This window comes from Sapajus apella, unplaced genomic scaffold, assembly GCF_009761245.1.
Source record: "Sapajus apella isolate SASKATOON/1434 unplaced genomic scaffold, GSC_monkey_1.0 scaffold10, whole genome shotgun sequence".
Lineage (NCBI taxonomy): Eukaryota > Metazoa > Chordata > Mammalia > Primates > Cebidae > Sapajus > Sapajus apella.
The window spans coordinates 38,483,723-38,499,873 of record NW_022436950.1 but is presented as its reverse complement, the minus strand read 5'-3'; the positions used below and the strand labels follow the sequence as shown (position 1 = coordinate 38,499,873).

The following is a 16,151-nucleotide window of genomic DNA, read 5'->3' as shown; positions in this document are numbered from 1 at the left end:
TTGACCTCGTGATCCACCCGCCTCGGCCTCCCAAAGTGCTGGGATTACAGGCTTGAGCCACCGCGCCCGGCCTAAAACTCACTTTTTTCTAAGAACACTTTTTAAAGTTTTTATGCCTTTCTGTCTCTAAATATACTTCAAAATTAGACTTTTTATTTTATTTTATTTATTTATTTATTTTTTTGAGACGGAGTTTCGCTCTTGTTACCCAGGCTGGAGTGCAATGGCGTGATCTCGGCTCACCGCAACCTCCGCCTCCCGGGTTCAGGCAATTCTCCTGCCCCAGCCTCCTGAGTCGCTGGGATTACAGGCACACGCCACCATGCCCAGCTAATTTTTTGTATTTTTAGTAGAGACGGGGTTTCACCATGTTGACCAGGATGGTCTCGATCTCTTGACCTCGTGATCCACCCGCCTCGGCCTCCCACAGTGCTGGGATTACAGGCTTGAGCCACCGCGCCCGGCCCAAAATTAGACTTTTTAAAGAACAAACCAAATTGTACACAGTGTAGTTTTGCTATTAAATTAGAAGTCATTACATTCACAAACTGCATTTTTAAAAATTCAGAATATTAGGCTGGGTGTGGTGGCCCACACCTGTAATCCCAGCACTTTGAGAGGCCAAGGCGGACAGATCACTTGAGGCCAGGAGTTCGAGACCAGCCTGGCCAACATGGCAAAACCCTGTCTCTACTAAAAATACAAAAATTAGGTGGGTGTGGTGGTGGGTGCCTATAATCCCACCTACTCGAGAAGTTGAGGCAGGAGAATCACTTGAACCCAGGAGACAGAGGTTGCAGTGAGCCGAGATTGTGCTACTGCACTCCAGCCTGGACGACAGAGCAAAACTTTGTCTAAATAAATAAATATATAAATAAATTAAAAATTCAGAATATTTGCATTTTTCCCAAATCTTTTCACAACAGATGAGATTCCCTCCAGAGTTTCTAGGGATTTTGCTTAGACAAAGAAAAATACTTTGTTTTTAATCTGGAAATAATCTTAAATTCATTTCATCCTTATATATTAGACTAAGTTGATGATAGAAATATTGGTGCTTACAAAGCATAAGAGTCTGCTGGGCAGTATACATAGAATTTCCTTCAGAGGTATTTATTACTTACATAAGAGGCAAATTTTCTGAAGGCCTTATTTTACTTAGCAGTGGTCATTCATTTTATTGTGGAAACACTTTGAATAGGTGTTTGCAGATCTGGGTCTGGCTAGATATGTTGTATTGGATAATTGCCTTGGGGTCTGCCAAGGAAAAAAAAGTTGGAATTCTCAATGGGATGGCTTTTATTTTTATTTTATTATTTTTTCGAGATACAGCCTTGCTCTGTCACCCAGGCTGAAGTGCAGTGATGTGATCTTGGCTCACTGCAACCTCCAGTCCCTGGACTGAAGCGATTCTCCTGCCTCAGCCTCCTGAGTAGCTGGGATTACAGTCATGAGCCACCATGCCCGGCTAATTTTTGTGTTTTTAAGATGGAGTTTCACCACGTTGGCCAGGCTGATCTGGAACTCCTTAGCTCAGGTGATCCCCCTGCCTAGGTCTCCCAAAGTGCTGGGATTATAGGCGTGAGCTACTGCACCCAGACTTTTCTTTCTTTTTAAGTTGGAGGACATAAAAGAAAACTGTACGTTCACCTCATATAGAATACAAACTTGATATTTCTGCTTTTGTGGTTCTTCCTTCCACAGATTCCATATCTAGCATTTAAGAATTTGTTGTTTCCTTTTTGGTAGGTGAGATGTCCCATCATGATATTTTGGATGCTGCTTCCCAAGGAATAAATGTCATCCTCTGTGAACATACCAACACTGAAAGAGGCTTTCTTTCTGACCTTCGAGATATGCTGGCCTCTCACTTGGAGAATAAGATAAATATTATCCTATCAGAGACTGACAGGGACCCTCTTCAGGTGGTATAAATGCAGAAACATCAGGATAACACATTCTACAAATCAGTTGGATGCCAACTTGAATTTGTAACATGAGTCAGTGGGACTGGTGTGCCTCCAGAAGAGTGTCTTAGACAGTATCATCATTTTTGGTTTGTTAATCTGATTCACCAAATGTTCTATCACTCATGAGATAAAACTGTAATGTAACTACCACATTAAATAACAAGTATTCATTATAAACTCTAGGAAAGATTGAATAAAATCTGTTTACTTAACATACTTTAGAAAGAGCTCAAGTAATTCTCTCCTTAGTTTAATTGTAGATGGGATGGATCAATTTTTTCTCTACCCTTGGTTACTTTATGCTTTGGATATCAACACTTCTTTCTAGGTAGTAGCCTCTTTGCTGTGATAAGGTCTATTTGTCCCTGTTCCTAGTTCCACCTACATTCCAGTCTCTCACCTAAATTTCAGAATCAGAATGAGATTGATTTATCAGGATATTTTAAAACTATACACAATCATTATTCATATTACTATTTATTGCTTTTTAGATAACTCACCTGTAATTTTTTTTTTCTTCCACAGTCCTTTGTTACAGATTTCTGCTCTGTCACTTTCCTCTCCTGGGGCAATGAACTTGGCTGTAGGCAGAGGGCAGGGCCAGGGAGTGAAATTCCGGAGCAGAAAGAACAAAGTCAGATATCTCAAAATATCATCCTGCCCCATTTAGTCTGGGCCCTTTATCCACGTGGATGCCCTGTTCTAAACAGTGCCTGCTACTGGTTGGGCAGGGCAGATACCTTTCTCCACCCATGGACTGCCGTTTTCAGGTAATCTGGCTAAAGCAATATTCCCCCCATTTTAGAAATTCTTTGATTGCCTTTATGATTTGCACTCTTTTACCATCCCACATAATGTTTACTTCATGCTTTTGTGTAAAGCAGCTTTTTCTCTTATTTTTTATTATAGTAAATTCACATAACATAAAATTCACCATTTTATTTTCCTCCCCAAATTCACCATTTTAAAGTATACAATTCTGTAGCTTTTAGTACATTTACAGTGTTGTGGTACCGTTACCACTAGTTCCAAAACATTTTTCATCACCACAAAGGGAAGCCCCATTAAGTAATAATTCCCTCCTCCCATCCCCTGGATACTATTTCTAAGGATTTGTCTATTCTGGATATTTTATAAAAGTGGAATCATAAACGTCCTTTGTGTCTGGCACCTTTCACTTATGTTTTCTCCATTTCTGCTGTCTTTTATGTTTGATTTTTTTCCTAGTATTTTGACTCATTTCCTCATATATATATATATATATATATATATATTATCTTCTTGACCTGTCTTTAAAGGACATTTTATGTCACATCTATTATAACTTAAATATTTTGCAGGATTATTAAAATATAAAAGAACAGTGCTCAAAAGGAATGTCATTTTTTTTAGTGTCTTTTTTTTTTTTTTTTTGAGTCTCACTCTGTTGCCCAGGTTGGAGTACAGTGGCATGATCACAGCTCCCAGCAACCTCTGCCCCCCCAAGTTCAAGCAATTCTCCTGCCTCAACATCAACGTCCCTCAGCTGGGATTACAGGTACACAACACCATTCCCAGCTAATTATTGTATTTTTAGTAGAGACGGGGTTTCACCATGTTGGCCAGGCGTCTTGAACTCCTGGGCTCAAGTGATACCCACCTCAGCCTCCCAAAGTGCTGGGATAACAGGCGTGAGCCATTGCGCCTGGCCTGAAATGTCATTTTTAAGCTTAGTGTCTAATGACAATATTTTGTGTTGTTTTGCTGATTTAATAAATAAAACCATGTACTGACATGAAATAGTGGTTTAGTAATCCCCTGTCTACTCCTGAAAGCTGAAGGCTGAGGAAGGACATGCACATTCCCTCACAGGCTTCACATGAAAACTTCCCCGTCCTGTAGGACTTACAAGGCTGCCTTGGATGTCCAAATGGACGGTACATTCCAGGTGGAAGGTTGCAGATCATAGGGAATAGTGTCACCACCCTTGTTGTTGTGCATCCACGACACCATGTATAGTATCTTGTGCACATGTATTGGAGGGTGCTCCATACCAATCTAGATCAGATCCAAATCAGACACTAGAACAGGAAAGGAGTGAAACTGGCCAGGAGGTGGCAGCAACAGTTCAGCCTGAGGCAACTGCTGCTGGGCAGAATGAAGGTCAGTGTGGCCAAGTCTTCCTGATCTTTCATGGGGGCACAGGAAATCTGGATTTTTAATATGTGTGGTGTTAAAATATATATACAGGCCTGGTGTGGTGGCTCATGCCTGTAATAATTCTAGCACTTTGGGAGGCTGAGGTGGGCAGATCACTTGAAGTCAGGAGATCAAGACCAGCCTGGCCAACATGGTCTTAAGCTACTTGTCTCTACTAAAAATACAAAAATTAGCCGGGCGTGGTGGCATGCACCAATAATCCAAGCAACTTGGGAGATGGAGGCAGGAGAATCGCTTAAACCCAGGAGGCACAGGTTTCAGTGAGCTGAGATTGTGCCATTGTACTCTAGCCTGGGCAACAAAGCAAGACTCCATCTCAAAAAATATATATATTCAAAAGGCTGGTTGTGGTGGCACATGCCTGTAATCCCAGCTACTAGGGAGGCTGAGGCAGGAGAATCACTTGAACCCAGGGGTTGGAGGATGCCATGAGCCGAGATCACACCATTGCCCTCCAGACTGGGCAATAAGAGTGAAAAATTTGCTTTATTCAACACATAAAGGATGTTATAACTTACGCTATTAAAACCTCAAAGGCTGGGCGAGGTGGCTCACACCTGTTAATCTCAGCACTTTGGGACACCCAAGTGGGTGGATCCCTTCAGCCCAGGAGTTCAAGACCACCCTAGGCAACATGGTGAAACACCGTCTCTACAAAAAAAAAAAAAAAAAAAAAAGCCAGGTGTGGTGGTGTGTGCTTCCTTCCTGTAGTACCAGCCACTCAGGAGGATAATATGGGTGGATCACTTGAGCCCAGCAGGTGGAGACTGCAGCAAGCTGAGATGGCGCCACTGTACTCTAGCCTGGGTGACAGAGACCCTGTCTCAAAAATAAATACTCATAGATATTTCACATTTCACCTTCATATCCTCATAACTACTACCTTTTGTGTATTAAGTGTTCAACACTAGACTATTCAGGATTATGCTGGAAGAGTCATTTCACCTCATTCAATGTAAAAAGTACATTCTGAACAATGCCACTGGCTCCACATTTGAATTAGCTGGAACAAAAAGTAAACTTCTGAAGTTAAGTCATTTTGTTTAAAAGTTAGGCAAAATCTATTAATCAGCCCCCTAACTGACTGATCTTTATTTTGAGGCAGGGTCTCACTCTCTCACTCACCAGGCTGGAGTGCAGTGGCATGATCACAGCTCACTGCAGCCTTGGCTTTTTTCTTTTTTTTTTAGGACTAATTTAACTAATTTAGCAGTCCTTAGACAATAAATTCAGTACTATGGCAAATTTATAAACAGTAAATGTTTGATATCTCCTGTGCCTTTTTTTTTTTTTTTTTTACCATTTTATTAAGAGTACCCAGAAAATCTTTCAAGGTTTCAGTAGGTCTGTTCAATCTTGCCAGAAGCAAGTTAACACAGTAGAAGAAATTAGAGCCTCAGCAGTCAAGACATAACTGCTAGAGCCTCAGAGAAACTGATGCTGATACAAGTCAGCAAACAGCATACAGTAATGTGCCAAGATCTTCACCAGATCTGTGAGATGCACTCATAAAGTTTCTTTTGAAGAACTTAAAAATATTTTTAGTAAAAAACCAGCACTACAAATTTACAAAGTGATTCTATCCAAATTGGCTTATTTATTAATAATAAAGTCTACTGACACATACTGCTTGCAAATAGTATAGACACAAAAATTATAAAAATAAACCAGTAGATATTTAGGGCAGATGCAAAAATTTGCACATTAGGTCATTATAAGCTAGATGTATTAAGCAAAAAAAGCAAAGTGCAAACCAGTAAGTATATTACCAATTGTGTGGTTTTTGTTTTGTTTTCTTTTTACTAACAGTCTTGGCTTAAACCAATTGTGTTTTTAAAAGGAGAGAGACAGATACTTTTACATATGCATAGATTATCTCAGGCAGAATAATTAAGAAAATGCTATCAGTGGTTGCATAAAGCACTGGGGTATCAGGAAATAGGCAGGAAACCCACTTTCACTGAATATCCTTTGGCAGTATTAAAAAAATTTTTAATCACATTCACGTACAAATTTGAACATTTTGACTGGAGGTTATATTTAAGACTAAGCCCTTGGCTGGGTGTGGTAGCTCATGCCTGTAATCCCAGCACTTTGGGAGGCTGAGGTGGGTGGATCACTTGAGGTCAAGAATTCGAGACCAGCCTGACCAACATGGCGAAACCCCCACCTCTACTAAAAATACGAAAATAAGCCAGGCATGGTGGTGTGTGCCTGTAGTCCCAGCTCAGGAGGCTGAGGCATGAGAGTCATTTTGAACCTGGGAGGCAGAGGTTGCAGTGAGCTTAGATCATGCCATTGCACTACAGTCTGGGTGACAGAGCGATTCAGTCTCAAAAAAAATTTAAAAAGAAAAGACTAAGCTCACAGACTTAACATAAAATTATTATTTTTTTAAAGGTTTTTTTTTTTTTTAATAAGAGACAAGGTCTTGCTCTGCATCCAGACTGTAGTGCAGTGGCACAATCATAGCTTACTGTAATCTTGAACTCCTAGGCTCAAGCAATCCTCATGCCTCAGCCTCCACAGCAGCTAGGACGATAGGCATGTCGTGAGCCACTATGCCTGGACGATTGTTTAAATTTTTTGTAGAGACAGGGTCTCACTATGTTGCCCAGGCTATTCTTAAACTCCTGGGCTCCAGAAATCTTCCTGCCTTGGCCTCCCAAAGTATTGGGATTAGGCATAAGCCATTGTGCCTGACCAAAATTACTTAATTATATACCACAAGAAAATTATTTAAAATTTTCAAGCATTTTTGGAAATATTTTCATGAAAGAGGTTTACAAGATAAGAAATGAGTGAGAAATGCTGATGCAGTACATATTTTATTGCAGTGATATTTTCAGGAAGAACTTCATTTCCAAGTGTCAAATATTTCAGGGGGTATGTGACGACTGTAAGCTGACGACAGTAGCCAAGGTTAGTTAGCCTTTTTTTTCTTTCCTAAGAAAAAAGTCTCGTGCAAATATTTAGGAGACTTGAGATCATCACTTTAAGGAAAAAACTGAAATATCTTACAGTGAGTTTTAGGTCTACTTGACAGAGGAATCAGGATTAATTTACAGCCAGCCATTAATATGCTACTCACCTGCATGTTACTCAAGAAAAGAAAAATATGTCAATATACAAGAATAATGAAATGTTTTATTTTTTGTTTTGAAAACAATTACTAAAATGTAATTCAGGATTTTATTTCTCTAGCCTGGCTTCTCACTGGTATCATGAAGGTCATGGCACAGACATTAACTGTTCCAAATATATGATGTACTGTTCCTGTGCTTTCTAAGCTGGGTAGCTACCCTGTATACTCTGTTTTTCCCACTATCCCAACTGATTAGTATTATGATACATTACCTCCCCTGCCCTCACCAAGTACATAGCCTCAATCCAAATGGAGAAAGCTGGATCACCCACCTCTTCCCAATCCATACCTTTTATGTTGTTTTAGAATCAGTAAGAGATGACCTGCCCTCTCCATTACACTCGTTGGTTCTGACACACACAATAGCAAACAAAGCCAATTTATGTGATGCCCATGTCTTTATACTTCCACACTCTGGAACAAACACACTTGCAAACAATCAGCTCGGGAGTGTTAAAAGGCCCTCAAAAAATTCAGAATATCTCTAAGTATAAAATAATTCAAAAACATCCATTTCCAAATAGTCCCTGAGCACACTGTTCATTCCAGCAAGAAGTCTCCAGAGAGGTAATGAATGAAAGGCACATTTTCTCCAACTTGAGGACTGCTGCATAGTACTAGACGGTACCAGCCAGGCTGATCAAAAGTTCTAATTGAGGACATCCCCCACTTCCCAAATTTCAGTCTTGTATGCTGGAAAAATAATTTAATGTCAGATGTAAACACAACACTTTCAACTAGAGGAGTGGCAGCTAGGGTACAACCCTTCATGGGAGGTTCAAGAATAAAGGAAAGCTTCATGCCTCCTCTTCTTCCTTTTCCAAGAAATCAGTCAATGTTCCATTATCAACAGGAATTAATAAATACTCTACTCCATCAGTTCCCTGAAAGATGTAAGAATACCTGTACGTTAGTCATTCATAAGAGGTGTATGAACTCTTCTATTGTAGAGGCTAAAGAAAAAATGAATTTATTTCTTTGATGTAATATTTTAAACATATAAGTATAAAAATTAAGGCAAAAGGGCACACAGTCATATATACTTAAATATATTGAGTTAAACAGCTTTATAGTGGGAAAGACAACTAACTAGAGGGTGGATCGGTGGGTATTTATTTTTTTCATTGTGCTTTAGATCGTTCTTCACCTTCCTGCTCTGTCCTGAATCTAACATTATTGATGTCTCTGTTCTTTCTTACCCCTTTCAACAAGATCCTTCCCTGTTGGCTTTAAAATATTTAATGCATTCAAGTATGCCCAAGTTTTCAGTAACCCTCACTAGACTCCTTCATTCCTCTCCATCTATTACCTTATCTCTGCATCTCTCCAGGAAAGTTGGCTATGATGGCAGTCTCTAGTCCCACACTTCTCATTCAACACAGTTCAGCTGAGCTACTGTCCCATTATCACATCATTTGCTTACACCATCAGCAATTATTATAGCCCTAAATATCACAGATATTCTCGGTCTTCATCTTTTTGGCCTCTCAGCAGCATCTGACACTGCTGACTATCTTCTCTGCATGAAAACATGATTCTCTTGGCGTCTGTGACATCACATCCTGGTTTTCTTCCTAGTTCTCTGGCTTTCTCTCACATCTGCAGGCTTATCCTCTATTTGGCTTGTTAATAAGGCTTCTAGCCTTATCTCCTAGCATTCTAATCTCACAAAATGTCCTCCCTTTAGGCTGTCCTCTAATGCCTGGTTTTAGTTATAATCTAAATACATAAGAATCATAATCTTCTGTCTCCAACCCAGATCTTTCCTCTGGTTTCTTGTCCCAGGTATCCATCCAACTGCATAGTTGACATTTCCATTTGGAAATCTCAAGTGAACCTCAAATAGAGTTGTCTAAACTGACTAAGATCATGGGCTCATCATCTGTCTCCCTAAAATGTTGCTCTTTCAGAGTGTGTGTGTGTGTGTGTGTGTGTGTGTGTGTTGTTCTTTTTGAAACAGGGTTTCATTCTGTTGCCCAGGTTGCAATGCAGTGGTGTGACCATGGCTCGCTGCAGCCTTCACCTCCTAGGCTCAACTGATCTTCCCACCTCAGCCCCCTGGGCAGCTGGGACTACAGATGCGTGCCACCACAACCAGCTCATTTTTTTGTTTTTGTTTTTGATAGAAAGGGTTTCACTGTGTTTCCAGGCTGGTCTTGAACTCCTGGGCTCAAGTGATCCACCTACCTCAGCCTCCCAAAGTGCTGAGATCACAGGCGTCAGCCACCACACCTGGCCTCCTAGTCTTCATTTAGATCTCAGCTCAGTGGTCTCTTCTGATATCTACCCATAATTATGTCAAATCCACCTATTTAAATAAACTTTCAGAACTATGTACCTTCTAATCATAGGACTTCCTTACAGTTATAATTTTATGTGTGTGATTACTTGACTAATGTCCCTCTCCCCCATTAGACTTTAAGCTCCATAAGAAAAGCAATTAGGTTTTTGCTTACTACTGTATCCTAATACTTAGTGAAAATCTGATATGTAGTTAGTACTCACTAAATGAACGAGGAAGAGGGAAAAAAACATACAATGAATGAGGAACAGGGAAAAAAACACAGGAACAGAACTATTTGACTCACATCATATTTCTTTTTTTTTTGGGACGGAGTTTCGTTCTTGTTACCCAGGCTGGAGTGCAATGGCGCGATCTCGGCTCACTGCAACCTCCGCCTCCTGGGTTCAGGCAATTCTCCTCCCTCAGCCTCCTGAGTAGCTGGGATTACAGGCACGCGCCACCATGCCCAGCTACTTTTTTTTTTTGTATTTTTAGTAGAGACGGGAGAGACGGGGTTTCACCGTGTTGACCAGGATGGTCTCGATCTCTTGACCTTGTGATCCACCCGCCTCGGCCTCCCAAAGTGCTGGGATTACAGGCTTGAGCCACCGCGCCCGGCCCTCACATCATATTTCTAATTGCCTATCACTGTGGACTAGAATACATAAGGAGTTTTCTGCTTAGCTCTGAAGCAGGGTATTTCTATCATGGCTCTTTCTCCAAACTCAAATGGCACTTGCCTAAATGAATCTCTGTGACCCAACATGGAACTTAAGTTTCAAAATCAGGTCTGAGTCAAAGGTATTCTTGTCCTTGAGTAAATAATATGGACCATTTCTGGCATAAATGCTACAATAGCAGAGTCTTACCTTCTTTGTTCTTATAAGCTTGTGGTCCCTAAATTCTGTTAACTGCGCCCGGAGTGTCAGATCACTATTGACGAGGAATGCCTCCCGACACTGCTGGTAAAAATCTTGAAAAGAAAGGCCTGGCAAGTTCAAAAGGAGATGAACATAAGTCAGTACTTACGATATGACCTGATATACAAACACCCGTATGAAAGAACTCAGAATAAAAGTGCTGTTTGCTTGTTATCCCAGAGCAGTCAACAAGTATTGACAGGACTTTTAAAGATGCAACAAGGAAGTCATAAGAGCAGAACAATTATTAAAATGTTTGTTAATCTCCTAAGATGCCTAGAATATGAAAAATAGGTAATTGGCAGATACAGATCCATAATTAGCATAGAAAAATTTAAAAGTAAGCTGGGTTTGTCTTCCAATTTATGTTGGCAAACACCTCACTTGGCAGTGGATCTGTAGAGCTGCTTGAAAATTTGCTATGTGGCAGACATACTCAACATGAATGACCACTTATTTACTGTTATGAAAAACTGCACTGCTGTCATTAAATTCCAGAGAAAGGAAATGTATGGGGTATGGAAGTAAAACAAAAATTATGCAATTGAATGTCATAAATATTGGGTACCAATGTAAGAAGGGTTATCCTGGTTGTCCAGCTGGTACTTTATTAGTAGCCTGAAAATTCCCCTAAAAAAGCAAAAAACAAAAACAGGAATTTAAATCCAAAATGTTAACATCAAAAGGCAACAGCTAATAGTAAAATATACAAAGAAAATGTCAAATATTTAGCCTATCTGCATTATCTTCTGTTCCTCCAAGGAATATCATATCTTTGCCTACTTAAAGCTTTTTTATTTCTTCTAAAGAAAAATATAGACTGAATGTGGTGGCTCATGCTATAATCCCAGCACTCTGGAAGACTGAAGTGGGAGGACTGCTTGAGCCAGGAGTTTGAGACCACCCTGGGCAACACAGTGAGACTCTGTCTCTACAAAAAATTTTAAAAAATTAGCCAGGCATAGTGGTACACACCATGGTCTCAGCTATTCGGGAGGCTGAGGTGCAAAGATCACTTGAGCCTGGGAGCTTGAGGCTATATCTGAGCAACACCCTGTCTCAAAAATAAAAATAAAATATGAAAGTAATTTTTTTCTTTTTAGGTTAGTCTTGATGGAAAACTTGGAATACAGAATAACATCTAAAGATAAACGTATCAATCTCCTATCCCTAAGAAAGCAGCCATTAGCACTTGGTGTTGAGATCATACTGGGTATGCTGCTATCTCAAATCTTCATGGAATGAGGCAGGTGGAAATTTATACATTTATATACTGCATGTACCACTGTATACCTTGTTTCTTCACTTTTTGATTTTTCCCATGTCTTTAAAAAACTTCTCCTAAACAAGGTTTTCTTTTTTGCTACATGTAAGAAGAACTAAGGAAGTTTTAGCAGCTGCTTATCTATCATGTACCATAAACTTACCATTTCCCTATTGGTTTGGATGTTTACATTATTTCTAACTCTAGATTAAAAATAACTTTTTTTTTTTTTTTTTAAATAACTCTTAAGGGATGATTGGATGCAGAAAAAATTCTGCACTAAATAAAACTACCTAGTTCTTCATATTTTGAGTTATTTCCATAGGAGAGTGAACCAAGTAAAATTATGGGGTTGGAAGCAGTGTAACACAAACTAAGACTCCCATCAGTCCTTGGGTATGCCAAAAACTTACGCATTTTCATTTTTATGCAAGTCCAGAAAACAATTACTATAAGGTTTTTCTTAATGATCAATTCTCAGCAAGGTTTGCTATTTTTCAACACTTCATCTTGTTAAATATAATTCTATAATTTTATGTTTTTGGCAGGGGGTAAGGTTTGTTACTAAAAGCTTCTTTCAACAGGGTAATTATGCAATTTCTTTCTTTCTTTTTTTTTTTGAGACAGAGTCTCGCTCTGTCACCCAGGCTGGAGCGTAGTGGTACAGTTATCAGCTCACTGCAACCTCTGCCTCCTGGGTTCAAGCAATTCTCTGGCCTCAGCCTCTTGAGTAGTAGCTGGGACTGCAGATGCATGCCACCACACCTGGCTAAGTTTTTCTTTTTTTTTTTTCCACATGTAAGAAGAACTAAGGAAGTTTTAACAGCTGCTCATCTACCATGTACCAGAAACTTACACTTCCCTGTTGGTTTGGATGTTTACATTATATCTAATTTTAGGTTAAAAATAACTGTAAACTGCATCTCTACTAAAAAAAAAAAAAGTGTTCATTGAGATGATCCAAAATATGATTATAACTTTGTATTTTTAGTAGAGATGCGGTTTCACCATGTTGGCCATGCTCGTCTCAAACTCCTGACATCAAGTGACCCGCCTGCCTCAGCCTCCCAAAGTGCTGGTATTACAGGAGTAAGCCACTGTGTTTAACTTATTATGCAATTTATTTTTTGCTAGCTTATGCTATAACCAGCTTGCATTTATTAATTCACATATGCCTCTCGGTTAGGCTGCTGTAAGGAATTGACTGGAGATACTATACAGTAATGTTTAAGAGCATCGTTTCTGGAGCTGGGCATATCTGGATCAAAGTCTTTGTGCCATTGACTTATCCACCTTAGTGATGAGGATCAAATGAGGTATTGCATACAAAGTGCTCAGTGTTTGGATCAGAATGTTCAATATGTAATGAAAAATTTAACCATAAAATTTAAGTAAAAGCCATGAAAAGTCTGGTTTTTCTCCATTATGACCACTCAGGTGCTCATATTCAGAAATATCAAAATATATTAAGAAATATAAAGTTGGTACTCTTGCTTTATTACTGGGCAGTTTGATAAACTACTGTTGACTTGTCTGCGTATTGCATATATCCACTACTGGTAACTAGTACTGGCAACTATTATTACCATAATTTCTCTTAATCCTTCAAATTAACTAGAGACTTCAGTATCACCATTAAAACCTAGTAGTGTATATCTTAAAATGTATAGTTTTTAAAAAAGAAATACGGTTTTCATCCTTACCTTGCGTTAGGGGTAAGGCTTCGTAAGACATGAGTCAGGGAGCTAAGTGGCAGAGATCCAGACTGTTTCACCAGAAGAGAGTTCTCATAGGAGGTTTCTTCAGTATAAGGACTATATGTAGTAGTTTCATACCAGAGCCAGTTAAAAAGACTCTGCTTTGCATGATCCCACACTAGCACACGATCCAAGAAAGCAAGAATTACAAATTATTTTCATATTGTCATGTTACTAGATTCCACTTTACAAAAGAATGACAAAGAATTAAATAAAAATAAATCCCCAGGTTTTTCATTTTTGCCACTTCCATATCTAAATCAGTAACTCACAATCGAATTTCATTTTCAATCAACATCTGAACCTTTATTTTTACATTAAGCATACATTAAAATCTTAGCACTACCAATGCATTCTTTTTAAAAAATTAATAATGTTTTAACATTTTCTTCTACAGGATTATCAGAAAGTCTGTGATTCAGTTCATAAAATAAATGTTGCAATATTACAAAAAGAGCAAGAGACCAAAATTAACAGTTGGATCTCTTCCCTCCATTTAACTTTAGACTAAAATATCCTCATTTAGTATCTGAATTTTTATTTCCAAAAATTATGTTCTAAATTAGATTGAGTACACCTTTTTGACAACCTGTGTTTTTAAATGTGTAAAAGGGGATAAAGCATACTAAAAACAGTAAAATTCTGGGATTTACAACATTGGTTTTGTAAGACTGATTATCTCTAGAAGGAAAAATAGTAACATTTAACTTACTGAGAGGAGCATTGAGGTGGTCGATGGATGCTATAAGGTAAATGTTATGCAAAGATGACAGCTGACCAATGATTTGCTGGCTCTTCTCTCCTCTTAACATCTGGCTATCCAAATTGTGGATGAGAAGGAAGAGTTCTAAAGAAGAATCTAAAAAGAAAGGAAATGCAATTATTATTATTATTATTTTTAGAGGGTCTTACTCTGTTGCCTATGCTGGAGTGCAGTGGTACACTCATAGCTTACTAGCAGCCTCCAACTCCTGGGCTCAAGCAATCCTCCCACCTCAGCTTCCTGAGTCTCTAGGACTACAGGCGCATGCTACCACACTTGGCTAACTGTTTTTTTGGTAGAGATGGGGTCTTACTAAGTTGCCCAGGTTGGTCTTGAACTCCTGGGCTCAACTTGGCCTCCCAAAGTGCTAGGATCACAGATGTGAACCACCATGTCCAGCCAGAATCCAAGAATTATTTTTAGTGATATTTCAGTGATTATTTTCTCTACCACACACAATGCTTAGGTATTAAAAAATACATCAAAGTAGTATAGGATAAAGTAACAATTGCTTAGGGATATGTAATTTATTTGAGAAGATACGTCATTTACTCATAAAATAGGCAAGACATGATTAGCACTGAAGTAAGGCCCTAAAGAAAGCAGTTTTGTTTTTTTTTGAGACAAGTTCTGGTTCTGTCATCCAAGCTAGAGTGCAGTGGCATGATCTCAGCTAACTGCAACTTCCACATCCTGGGCTCAAGCCATCCTCTCAAGTGGCTGGGACTGTAAGCATGTACCACCACGCCTGGCTAAGTTTTGTATTTTTTCTTGAGATGGGGTTTTACCATGTTGCTCAGGCTGGTCTGAAACTTTTGAGCTCAAGTGATCCACCCTACTTGGCCTCCCAAAGTGCTGGGATTACACGTGTGAGCCACTGTGCCTAGCCTAAAGAAAGCAGCTTGAATAAGGCATGGGATATAAATAAGATGTATGCAATTACTTGAAGGTGAATTTGTACATATTTTATTACGATGTGGGAGTGGAAGGATACCAAAAAACAAAACAAAACAAAAGAAGAACAGAAAGAGCGCTCAGAAAGCATTATATATAATGTTCTCAGAGATTATAGAAAACTTGGAGGCCAGGCGTGTGGCTCACGCAGTCAGGAGTTTGAGACCAACCTGGCCAACACGGTGAAACCCTTTCTCTACTAAAAATACAAAAAATCAGCCAGCGTGGTGGTGGGCGTCTGTAAACCCAGCTACTTGGGAGGCTGAGACAGGAGAATCGCTTAAACCTGGGGGGCAAAGGTTGCAGTGAGCCGAGACCCCATCTCTCTCTCTCTCTCTCTCTCTCTCTCTCTCTCTCTCACACACACACACACACACACACACACACACACACACACACCCCAATCTCGGATTATCACAAAAGCCAAAGGAGGAGACCAAAAATGGGGTTGCGGGTGATTGAGATATTCAAAGCATCAGGAAGTTCAGATAAATTATAAAAGTCAGTGAAGGAAGAATTTTGAGGATGGAGCTGTTGACATTACTAAATACAGCAGAGCTCAAGATAAGGATGAGCCAAGCTCAATGGGCTTGGTAAGAAGAAAATTACAGCCGGGCGCGGTGGCTCACGCCTGTAATCCCAGCACTTTGGGAGGCCGAGGCGGGTGGATCACAAGGTCAACAGATCGAGACCATCCTGGTCAACATGGTGAAACCCCGTCTCTACTAAAAATACAAAAAATCAGCTGGGCATGGTGGCACGTGCCTGTAATCCCAGCTACTCAGGAGGCTGAGGCAGGAGAACTGCCTGAACCCAGGAGGTGGAGGCTGCGGTGAGCCAAGATCGCGCCATTGCACTCCAGCCTGGGTAACAAGAGCGAAATTCCATCTCAAAA

At 39.7% G+C, this 16,151-nt stretch overlaps 2 protein-coding genes across 5 annotated transcripts in view; one reads left to right on the top strand and one right to left on the bottom strand.

Moving 5' to 3' along the window:
* Nucleotides 1–2,185, top strand: part of NIF3L1 (NGG1 interacting factor 3 like 1) — a 16,989-nt gene extending 14,804 nt beyond the window's left edge. For 3 of the 4 annotated variants that reach the window (XM_032278709.1, XM_032278708.1, XM_032278710.1), the window contains exon 7: nt 1,750–2,185. In XM_032278709.1, the coding sequence (XP_032134600.1) occupies nt 1,750–1,934 (185 nt within the window). In that variant the 3' untranslated portion in view covers nt 1,935–2,185. The remainder of the gene's footprint in view (nt 1–1,749) is intronic. The other variant, XM_032278711.1, reaches the window with a different exon arrangement.
* A 4,793-nt stretch (nt 2,186–6,978) lies between these two features.
* ORC2 (origin recognition complex subunit 2) overlaps nt 6,979–16,151 on the bottom strand; it is a 50,763-nt gene continuing 41,590 nt past the window's right edge. The window contains exons 14-18 of the mRNA XM_032278705.1: nt 14,252–14,398; nt 13,486–13,657; nt 11,087–11,148; nt 10,468–10,586; nt 6,979–8,198 (exon numbers count right to left, since the gene is read on the bottom strand). Of these exons, the coding sequence (XP_032134596.1) occupies nt 8,112–8,198; nt 10,468–10,586; nt 11,087–11,148; nt 13,486–13,657; nt 14,252–14,398 (587 nt within the window). The 3' untranslated portion in view covers nt 6,979–8,111. The remainder of the gene's footprint in view (nt 8,199–10,467; nt 10,587–11,086; nt 11,149–13,485; nt 13,658–14,251; nt 14,399–16,151) is intronic.